General features: G+C 37.4%; 1 protein-coding gene across 3 annotated transcripts; it reads left to right on the top strand.

Moving 5' to 3' along the window:
* The first annotated feature begins 226 nt into the window (after window positions 1-226).
* pnpla4 (patatin-like phospholipase domain containing 4) lies at window positions 227-11380 on the top strand. 3 transcript variants are annotated; one of them, XM_084402840.1, is made up of 8 exons: window positions 229-313; window positions 405-468; window positions 590-771; window positions 3206-3300; window positions 6748-6883; window positions 7946-8011; window positions 8759-8911; window positions 11003-11380. In XM_084402840.1, the coding sequence occupies exons 2-8, from the start codon at window positions 462-464 to the stop codon at window positions 11132-11134; spliced, it is 771 nt and encodes a 256-aa protein (XP_084258966.1). In that variant the 5' UTR covers window positions 229-313; window positions 405-461; the 3' UTR covers window positions 11135-11380. The 3 variants fall into 3 exon arrangements, with proteins under 3 accessions (XP_084258968.1, XP_084258967.1, XP_084258966.1); XM_084402842.1 differs by lacking the exon at window positions 405-468 and having other exon boundaries at window positions 227-332; XM_084402841.1 differs by lacking the exon at window positions 405-468 and having other exon boundaries at window positions 227-404.
* Window positions 11381-11815: the final 435 nt, after the last annotated feature.

Here is an 11815-nt window from a genome sequence, read left to right as displayed (position 1 = left end):
TTATATAGACGCTACAATTTAATATATTTAATTATTGTTTATGAATCATATTTCAGCAAAAAATGCAGATTATTTATTACAAACGAAATAAACGTTATCAAGCCCCTGGTGTGAAAATACCCAATGTAAGTACGAACGGGTGGTTCACATAATTAGCCTTAAAATGACCGGCTGACAATACATTACACGTTACTTGACTAATGACTTTTATTTTGAAACTTAAAGCGCGGAAGCTGGGTGCGCATGCGCTGTGTTATGTTGTCAAGCAAAACTCGTCCTATGAAAGTACTGTTGTCCGATATCTGAAAAAGAAGTAACGTTGAATGATTTCAGTAGGCATATCATTTGTTACGTGCATATTTTTGATACCTTACTGAATGGCTTTATTTTATCAAATCTGACAGGTAATGAAGATCGTTTTAAACAACTAACGTTATGTTGGTTGGTCGCACCTAGACAATATGAAGGGTAACGTTACACATGGATTGAAATGTGTATCTCTTATCAGTAGCCTACTCTCCAAACCAAACAACACACAGACTTTAATATTAATCTTTAAAATGAAAATGCCTCTTTCTTTTGGACACAGGTATGACGGTGGTGAATTTATCATTTGCTGCGGCTGGGTTTTTAGGAGCATATCATCTCGGGGTAACAGAGGCGTTACTGAGACACGGAGATAAGCTGCTGTCCTCTTTAAAAGCCTGCGCTGGAGCTTCAGCTGGTGCTTTAGTGGCCACTGTGATTATCACTGCTCCTGATAAACTACAGGTAAAGATATTCAGCTACAACCCAGAACATGTTACAGCGGTATTCTGGTCAACAAACTAGTAAAATGTGTTAAAAATGGAGTGCCAGCGTTCATTTAAAAATGTTGCCTATTTTACTAAAAGAGTTGCATGCACAACTTCAAACATGAAAACATTTAGAAATATTCCAGATTTTCTTATTTCCCCTTTCAATATTTTAAACAAATTTTTTTTTTTCTTTATTCAATGTCCTTAATTTCATTGTCATTTTGTAGACCATCCCTTTAACAAAAAAAAAAGCCAGTCCTTTAATGACATCTTGAAACGAGGAAGTGACATTATTTTTGGCAAGAAAAAAAAGCACTTAAATTATCAAAGGCACAAAGAAGTATTGGCAATAGATTTGATGAATTCTCTGATGTTTTGTGGTATACAATTGCATGCATGACTATAATAAAAAAATAAAAAAATCATAGCATTGTTCTTCATCATTTAAATAATTAAGCTATATATTTAATGAGGTTTAAGTGCCTGAGCTTCACTAAAGTACAGAGGGTACGGAAAGTATTCAGACCCCCTTACATTTTTCACTCTTTGTTATATTGCAGCCATTTGCTAAAATCATTTAAGTTCATTTTTGTCCTCATTATTGTACACACAATTAACATATAAACACAGAATTGTTGACATTTTTGCACATTTATTAAAAAAGAAAAACTGAAATATATCACATGGTCCTAAGTATTCAGACCCTTTGCTCAGTATTTAGTAGAAGCACCCTTTTGATCTAATACAGCCATGAGTCTTTTTGGGAAAGATGCAACAAGTTTTTCACACCTGGATTTGGGTATCCTCTGCCATTCCTCCTTGCAGATCCTCTCCAGTTCTGTCAGGTTGGATGGTAAACGTTGGTGGACAGACATTTTCAGGTCTCTCCAGAGATGCTCAATTGGGTTTAAGTCAGGGCTCTGGCTGGGCCATTCAAGAACAGTCACGGAGTTGTTGTGAAGCCACTCCTTCGTTATTTTAGCTGTGTGCTTAGGGTCATTGTCTTGTTGGAAGGTGAACCTTCGGCCCAGTCTGAGGTCCAGAGCACTCTGGAGAAGGTTTTCGTCCAGGATATCCCTGTACTTGGCCTCATTCATCTTTCCCTCGATTGCAACCAGTCGTCCTGTCCCTGCAGCTGAAAAACACCCCCACAGCATGACGCTGCCACCACCATGCTTCACTGTTGAGACTGTATTGAACAGGTGATGAGCAGTGCCTGGTTTTCTCCACACATACCGCTTAGAATTAAGGCCAAAAAGTTCTATCTTGGTCTCATCAGACCAGAGAATCTTATGGATCACCATCTTGGAGTCCTTCAGGTGTGCTTTCATGTGTCTTGCACTGAGGAGAGGCTTCCGTCGGGCCACTCTGCCATAAAGCCCCGACTGGTGGATGGCTGCAGTGATGGTTGACTTACTACAACTTTCTCCCATCTCCCGACTGCATCTCTGGAGCTCAGCCACAGTGATCTTTGGGTTCTTCTTTACCTCTCTCACCAAGGCTCTTCTCCCCCGATAGCTCAGTTTGGCCGGACGGCCAGCTCTAGGAAGGGTTCTGGTCGTCCCAAACGTCTTCCATTTAAGGATTATGGAGGCCACTGTGCTCTTAGGAACCTTAAGTGCAGCAGAAATTTTTTTGTAACCTTGGCCAGATCTGTGCCTTGCCACAATTCTGTCTCTGAGCTCTTCAGGCAGTTCCTTTGACCTCATGATTCTCATTTGCTCTGACATGCACTGTGAGCTGTAAGGTCTTATATAGACAAGTGTGTGGCTTTCCTAATCAAGTCCAATCAGTATAATCAAACACAGCTGGACTCAAATGAAGGTGTAGAACCATCTCAAGGATGATCAGAAGAAATGGACAGCACCTGAGTTAAATATATGAGTGTCACAGCAAAGGGTCTGAATACTTAGGACCATGTGATATTTCAGTTTTTCTTTTTTAATAAATATGCAAAAATGTCAACAATTCTGCGTTTTTCTGTCAATATGGGGTGCTGTGTGTACATAATGAGGAAAAAAAAAGAACTTAAATGATTTTAGCAAATGGCTGCAATATAACAAAGAGTGAAAAATGTAAGGGGGTCTGAATACTTTCCGTACCCACTGTATATATCTGAATGTCTGCTGTACCCTTTTGAGAAACTAAAACGCAGACAAATCCATTATTTTTATTTTATTTTATTTTTTAAGTAACAGAGCTCAAAATGGACTGCATATCAGCAGTGTCCCTCATTGTGCTTGGGAAAACCGACTGACCTGTTTAGACTTGAAAGTGATTGATGTGCTCCCTGTCAAGCCAACCGATCTGTAGTAGCCACAGATTTCTCACAGTTGCATCACCAAGGCTCAAGCATGTAACTGACTGAGCTCTTTACCTGTATGTTCTGACTTTGTGTTTTCTTACAGCATTGTAGGCAATTCACCTACAGGTTTGCCAGTAATGTGAGAAGTCAGAGATTTGGAGCTGTGACGCCAGGATATGACTTCATGCTTGAACTGAGGTAAATGCGGCTCTCAGACATAATTTTTTGATCGAACTAAAATGATTCACTAGGTTGAAATTAAGGCCAGAGGGTTTTTTGCAACCTTTTTTCCTGCATGCATAATTTTAATCAGAAAGGCTGTCTAGGTAAGATATCCTACTCAGCTGTTTCTTTCACTCAACTATATTCACCTCATTTCAAATCAAATTAAATTTCAAAATGGTGTTAGAATATTGCGATAGATAGTACTGAGGCTGGATCAAAATTACTCTGCACTGAAAACACCTTGTTATATATATAAAAAAAAAAGCAAGCAAAAAAGTATCTTTTATTTGCTACTGTTGTTATGCTTTTATGTTTTTCTCTGATGCCATTGCAGTGTTTTAAATAAAATGCATTTGTAAAATAATAGGTGTCCTTTTTTTTCAAATTGACATTGTGGAGACTTGCTGTGAAGCATCAGTTTTAAGAGGCACATTGTTTTTATAGTGGAAGCATTAGCTATTGCTGAAAAGAGTGGGTGCCGTTCTGTCTTATTATTGTAGAAACTGAATTAATCTCACAAAGGTATCATATAAAACATATAGCCTAAACTAAGAATGTGTAGAAAGAAAAGAAATACAAGTAGAAACTAGAGGTCATTAAAAAATAATTTGGTGGACAAGAAAAGCTGGAGGAGCAAGTTCTCTATAGTTCACCCCACAAAAATTCTTTCATTTAGTCAACATTATGACCAACAAATATATGAACTTATTCCGTGGAACATCAAAGAAGATTTTTTTTAATAATGTACTGTTCAGTGTATGTAATTAAGATAATTAAGAAGAAGCGTCAAAAAGTATGATAAATACACCATAACGTATCGAAAGTTGTAGATATAATTATAGCTTATATGAAGCTATATTTTCACACAATACACATTAGTTAACCTTTTTCTTGAGTCTGTCCCTTTCAATCTGTTTATCTGGAGCACAAAATTGACTTGAACGATTCATTCACAACTCGCACTCAACTAGTTCTTGAGACTCAATAATCCATTTGCAGTTATTAATTGTTCACTGAATTAAATAACGATTTTGGTTTGTTTCATACACAAAGCTATCAAAGACTTGGATTATAGCCCTGAAGTCATATAGATCACTTTTATGGTACTTGTTTGGGTGCTTTTGCATTCTTTTTGAAGCTTGAAAGCTCCATGCTGCATTCTGATCATTAGGGTCCCTACGCAGTGTTCACGGCTCCCTTCTCTCTGAGAATGGGATATCTGTTGAAGTTCACTTCGCTTGACAAAATGCATTCATTTTGAACACCCTGCAAGGTCATCAAACATAAACGACACTTGAGTCGCGCATATTAGAGGAGTTTGAGATATAATAACATAATATCCTTCTGTAAATAAATGCAGTATAAATTCCCATACTTTCATGTAATGTAGTCTACATGTGTATTTAAATAAATATACATTAATTTAATTGATATAAATAGTGCTAAACTGTATGATAAATGTCTGTTTCAGTATGAAAATAAATGTAACTGTAATCATGATAGTTGCATTGTAACTTTTGTGTCTTTTGCACTTTATTCCCACAAACAACCACATACAAATCACACCTGGGACTAATTATTTTCACTGTGTATGTTTTAGTCAAACTTATTGCAGTACTGGTGTGATGCACGATGACAGGTGGGTAAATTTCCCTAGCCACTTCCAACGAAGTGTCGCATCAAGATTCACTTTTTCCCTTTGTCCTTCGAACTAAAGTTTTGGGACACCTGACCATTACTCCAACAGGGACTGTAATGACATTGCATTCTCTATGCATAGGCTATACATTAGTATGATGTTGGTCCTCCCTTTATTAAAGGTGAACTAAGTAACTTTTTTACCTTAACTGAACAGCTTCGGAGTCATTGGAATGGTTATATTACTTATTTCGGGTTGAATGGTGGTCGTTTCGCACCCCCCTGGTGCCCGTGAGCGGAAAATCCGCACTTGCAACTTTGAGCCGGCGTGCCGCCGGCCACCGCGTCAGGAAATATCGCGTGATATCAGGTCTCGCGATGTAAACAATTGCTTTACGGCCAAAAGAAATCTGCTAAAATGCTGTCATTATTGCGCTCCCTCACGCTGTTCGAACCCGAAGGAAGAAGACGTTTTAAAGAATGTCCCATCTGCTTTGATGTCGTTGATCTACTAGCCTCTGGTGTCTGAGAATAGCCAACGAGTTTTTACAACAGTGTTGTCAAATATCTATTCCGAAGCTGTGGGGGGAGCTCTAGAGAGAAACCTGCGAGCAAAAAGCGAGAATACAGCGAAGAAATCCCGAAACTACTGAGCCCCGCTTTAACATACATTTCAAAAAATTAGATGAAAGAATGGTGCCAGTGTAAAAACGTTCCAAGATCACTAATCAGTGAGTACAATCTCTTTTAAACAAGACGCACAAGCTCCATTGAAAATGTCCTTCTTTATTGCAGTAATTTTCTTAAGAGAGTTTCAAATGTAAGCGGATGATTAGACCACATTGCGTTTTTGTTTGATTGGCCTCTGTGAGTATTAAACATAATTTCCAATATTAACTTAAAAGTTCTCTTCAAATAGAAGTATTTGTGTAAATTCATGTGAGAGAGCTGAAGAAATACCTTGACCTTGCTTTCCAAAAACACATTTGTTTCACACGTACAGGGATATATATATTCAAATTGCAGGATTTGCACCTGCCCACACTGCCAAAATAACCAAAACCTGGTTCAATGACCATGGTATCACTGTGTAATTACTGTGTGATTTCATGTAATATTCAAATTTTTTGAAATCCTGTTTTTGTGGGTTTTATGAGCTGAAAGCCCAAATTATGTACAAACAAACAACTAAATACTTGAAATCGTTTAAGTTGTGGGCCCTGAATCTATAATCTATGGAAGTTTAACGTTTTGAATGGAATTATGGAAATAAATAAACTTTTCCATGATATTCAAATTTTTTGGAAAGGGTCTGTGTATATATATATCCTCGCACAGCTGTTCAAAAAACGAACTGTTCCTGGCTCCAGTAGAATGAGGTTTGAACGGTTTGTAGATAGTGCCGTTCCGATGCAGAAATGTCTCACCTCCTCAGTGCTACTTGTGAAATCGCAGATACTGCTGGCATATGAAACGGAGAGACTTTTTTCTCTCTCTCTTTCTGTTGAAGGGAATAATATCTGTGATGTGCACAAACCTCTGAGGGCTTCTGATAATCTTGACATACCGCTTGGAGCGGATAGCAGGCTTCATTTTGATGAAATATCCTTAGAATGGAACGTTGAGTGGGTTTTTCTTTCCTTATTTCTCCTGCGTTACCTCTGTGGTTCAGCCAACAGATTGTGTAATTACGATATGATGTTGAGGGAAAAATGGATTTCACTGAGGTTGTTAATTATGCAAACACAACAAATGAGCATCTGTCCTTTGGTTTTCCTCTAGGGAGGGCATCGAAGAGATGCTCCCAGCCAATGCCCACCAGTTGGCCAATGAACGCCTCCATGTTTCAATAACACACTTGAAGACATACAAGAACAGAATGGTGTCCAGCTTCACCTCAAGGGAAGATCTAATTAAGGTATGCATGCCTGAGGTCAATGGACAATGATTTATCTTTCAACTACCAGAGTGATGCCCACAACCCAAAGGGAACTTGCCTATTCAATTAGACACATCATAAGTGCCGTCACTTGACAGAGTTACTGCTGTGGAAAATTGCTGCTGAGTTCATTAATTCATTCCCATCTGAAATTGTGAACAAATTGCGCTGGTACTTCAGTAGTCCATCTAACATAATGATATAAACTGTCTTTTCTGGCATCCTTTTCTTTTTGTTTGAGGGTCAATGATGCAATTCATTTGTTTGTACTATTAATACAAAATAAAAAACCTGCAGATAATTAATACAATTACTTAAATACATATATACACATATATATATATATATATATATATATATATATATATATATATATACACACACACACACACACACACACACACACATATATATATATATATATATACACCTCTTTTATGATGTTTTTTTTTTTAATGGAATTCTTTTTCTTTTCTTTTTTTTTATATATTTTTAGGGTGCATTGTCAAAAATTTCAGGGTGATACATTGAAGCATGGTCGATTTATTAGAAAAATAAATAAATTATATATATATATATATATATATAATTCATAAGCAACAATACAGGCTAACTTCGTAAAAAAAGAAAGTGCTGGAAAATTGTAACTATTCATCAATGAAATCAAAAAAAAAAAAAAAAAAAAACTGTTTCCACAAAACTATTAAGCACACCACCGTTTATAATAGGCCTAAAAAAATATGTTTTAACTTTATTTTGGATCAAATAAATGCAGATTTGCTGAGAATGAGAGGCTTTCTAAAACTTTTTAAAAATGTTTTGGACGTTAGTGTGTATAAAACTTTTTTGGGGCAGTAATAAGATGTGTACCTGTATACAAGGTGTAAGAAAAATCTTTTTTTTTACTGCAAGTTCCCACACATGTAAAACTAAAGATTTTTCTTTTCTTTATCACGGGCACTCTTATAAATCATTTAGACTTATAACCTTCTATTCCTCTGTCCATTGTATTGATGTATTATGACGGTATTGTTTTAAAAGGTACTCTTGGCCAGCTGCTTTGTGCCGGTCTATGCTGGAATGAAGCCAGTGGAGTTCCAAGGGCAGGTAATGGTGTCTTATACGACCAGCTCTCTTGGCTCCAGTACTGTCTGTGACTGCTGAGAGCTGATGTTTAGTTTTCATTTAGATGAATGAGCAAACCAACTCTTTGGTTCTGCTTGCCCCCTACACTGACAGAGGTCTGATAAAACTACATTAGCAGCCAAATGTGGTGGTATTTTCAGCCAAAGTAATTATGAAGTTGCATTGGTGAAGTTCAAGTGTGTCATGGGAAAGCATCAAGTTGTATTACTGTATAATAACATAATGAAGACTTAGAAATTCATATCTTTGAAGTGGCATACAGAAATTGTATATTGATGTTTTGTAATGCTGGCATAGTACAATTTAAACAAAGCTTAAAATGTGTTAAACACCTTTAACTCTCTGTTGCATGAATTATTAAATCAGAAAGGCTGAAAAGAATGCAGTCATTTATTTTCTGGGCTTTTCTCAGCAAATAATATTAATATACAGTGATTAATTTGCTTATAAGCATGTTGTTCAATTAAATATTAATCATTAAAATGTTTAGTCAATTTAAATAATTGATTAAAAGTGTCAGTAAAACATTTATAATGTTATAGAAGATTAATAATTTTAGAAATAAAAGATTTCTATTTCAAAGAAAGACTGTTTTGAACTTTCTATTTATCAGAGAAAAAATTTAAATGTATCACAGTTTGCACAAAAATGAGAGTGTATAGAGAGCATAAGAGTGTATATGTTATTTAAGAATGTTGATTTCCTCAGAAATGGATAGATGGCGGATTCACAGACAGTCTCCCTGTTCTTCCTGTGGGACGCACAATAACAGTGTCACCATTTAGCGGCCCCCAGGATATTTCCCCAGCACATAAGGGCATTAGTAAGCTTCACCTCAGATTGGCCAACATGAGCGTTGTGGTAAGTTTTTAGCATTACAGTTTTTCTCAATTGCTAAAACACTAAAACTCATTGGCTGAACAAAGTTCTCAGTTGCCTGAACTCATTTAGCTAATTGTGCAGTCTGTTGTCAATACCTTAAAGGGACACTTCACCCATGGGAACATTGATCTTCATTGAAAGTGGGTCATATATGTAGTCGAAATGTAAAATAAATTTTGAATTTGGTGCCTTCTTGACCGAGGAAAGAAAGAAAGTAACTTCAGGACGCATTTGTATGAAAGACAACAACTCCCACAATGCACCACATTGCACAGCTGCGCAAGCCACTCCCACTAATCCAGAACAGCATATGAATCACTCATCCGTCCATAAGGCTAGCTACCTACAACCGGAGCTTGAAATTCATTTCACACAAAATGTCTAACGTTAGTTATTTGGCGAACTCATTAATGAATTACTCCTCATTTGTATTTCTTTCGAAATGGTGAATTATTGCATGGTAACGTTACCGGGATGTTCAGTCAGATGCGGTGCGACCGTGCGAAACTAGGATGGTTCACAACACAAACGTCCGTGTCCTCGTCTGATTCAGAGATTTCGTCTAGGAGAAATTCTTTGCCGCAGACGGACTCTATCTCTGTGTTCGTAGCGGTTCGTAGTTGCATAGTGAGATCACCGGCGCCACCAGTCCGCCCTAACTCGAGCCAGTCTGGGCTTCTCGTCCGCGACAGGCAGGTCTTCCGGTCTTCGCTATAATGTGGCTTGTAAAGGTAGCCACAAACACCCGATTCGAGCAGCAGACTTCCGAAATCCTCTTCTTCTACATCATATTGAGTAACGTTACCCTCCGCTATTGTCATATCTTCACAGCTGGCTCCACAGTGCCTGTTAGCTTAGCTTCCAAACAAGATGGAGGATATTGCTTTCAGTTTCAGAAAGTGAAGTCCCACCCACTGATCTGTAATAGGTCTGTAGCGTGAGCGGGTCCCGCCCCCTGGAATAATGAGGAGCTAGTGTTTGTAGTCTCTACACTTTTCAATGAAATGTGACTTCCTGCTTATTATGACGCAAAATGATGATTTTTACGTCATAATAAGCAGGAAGTAAAACACTTAAATCCTTATTTCTCCCATCTCAGGGAAAAATGAACGAAAAATCCACGTTTATTATAATATATGACTGGGTTTCTAACAATACAAAGCTTAATGCAAATGGGTGAAGTGTCCCTTTAAACCATTTCACATGGTAAAACACAATTTGCAGATCTCACTTAGACTTTTCAGCAAAGCTCTAAACACATTCTCATTCTCAAAACACATTCTGCACTCTAATGCACACGTCATCCATACTGGTAAACACAAGTGGCAACAATCAAATACAAATAGAGAACACATTTTATTGATTGAACACAACCACTCAAAACTGATTTAACCTGTTTCAAATGATGCCCAAAGACAAGAAGCACACTGATCACATGTTTACTCCTTTGATTTTTGTCCCTTTTAGTATTGTATACTGTAGTACAGTGCATTGTAGGCTGTATACTGTACAATGAACAAATTGTATGGCCCTGAACATTGTGCTTTCCATTTTACTGACTGCTCAATAGATTTTGACTGGTTGCAAAGAACAAGAATTACTGTATCACAGAGACAAAGGACAAGTTTGTGAGATGCAGGGTACAGTACTGTAAAAATAGGGGTACAAGGAGGAGGAAGAACAAAAGAAAATTGCAAAGAGCAAAGCAGAGCAGTAATTTCTGATCAATTTTGAGCTACTATGATAGAACATGTTTTCGTTCATCAAGACAATGACACAGTGTTTGATTTTGAACACAGGTAAAACTGTTTTGAGGTGAAAGTTTCATTTTGCGAGAGGAGTCAGAGGTTTTGTAAATAGTGCTTGAAGACGAGGTTTTGTGTTTAATGTTTTCAGAAAATGGAGCAAGGTTTCAGAAATTGTGTTTTAGCAATTGAGAAAAACTGTTTAGTTTTAGTGTATAGTTGTACAACACTACTTAACTGGAAACATTTAAAATATAAATCTCATTCCAAACTGTTATGTCATAACCTGACAAGTTTTGAAATTTCAATCGTTTTCCACCCTTAGTTCTCCAAGGATAACATCATAAGGCTGAACCAGGCCCTGTTTCCTCCTCCGTTACCCAGGCTCAAGGCACTGGATCAAGAGGGATACCAGGATGCTGTTCACTTTTTAAAGAAAGATGGATGGATGCAATAACTGATTTTCTCCTTTCTAGCACTTTCAACACCTTGAATGTCTAAAATGTGGCATAGTGACACCAAGAAAATTTTCATAGCAATTCATTTGTGGCGTGCAATATTATGCTCAGTGTAATAATCATACTTTGACTTGGCATCTACTTTCATTCTCAAGATGAAAAGCACAGTAAAATGCATCATGTATTTCAGGAGGCTGAATGATCATTGTTATAAAAAGAACATTTCTATTGCACAGCTTTAAAACCACTGCTCTCAGTAAAGAGCCATGACAGCACTACAGTGTTCTTTGAGAATGATTAAACAAAGTGTTTAAATATTTCTGAAACTCCTTTTGTTGGAATCTGTTCTTAATGGCCTTTAAAATCTCAGTCAATCCTAAGACCAAAAAGTCACTCTTTTGCCTACACTTGCTGCACATATCAATGCAGCGTTTTTTTGTAGGTCCTTGAGGACAACACTGGAGAACAAGCCTTTGAAGTTAAGCCGCAAGAGAGGTCGTTTGAACTCCATGAGTCTCCTCAACTCTCAGAACTATCGGTTTACTTGCACTTGATTCCGCGAGAGCGTTCTGATCATTTTTCTGTCTGTGAGAACGTCTCTCTGGGGAAGGTTTGGGGATTAGCAAAGGCTTGTGGGTATTTATGATGTGGTTGTAGAGAGAAACAGAGCGCTGGCACAC

The sequence above is a fragment of the Rutilus rutilus genome (genome assembly GCF_951802725.1).
Source record: "Rutilus rutilus genome assembly, chromosome: 2".
NCBI lineage: Eukaryota > Metazoa > Chordata > Actinopteri > Cypriniformes > Leuciscidae > Rutilus > Rutilus rutilus.
Note: the sequence above shows the minus strand (reverse complement) of the source record. Positions and strands in the feature narration are given on the sequence as shown.

Coding starts and splice junctions, on each gene's coding strand:
- pnpla4 (XM_084402840.1), top strand. Junction 772..3,205: donor CTGCTCCTGATAAACTACAG/GTAAAGATATTC, acceptor GTTTTCTTACAG/CATTGTAGGCAATTCACCTA. Junction 3,301..6,747: donor GACTTCATGCTTGAACTGAG/GTAAATGCGGCT, acceptor GTTTTCCTCTAG/GGAGGGCATCGAAGAGATGC.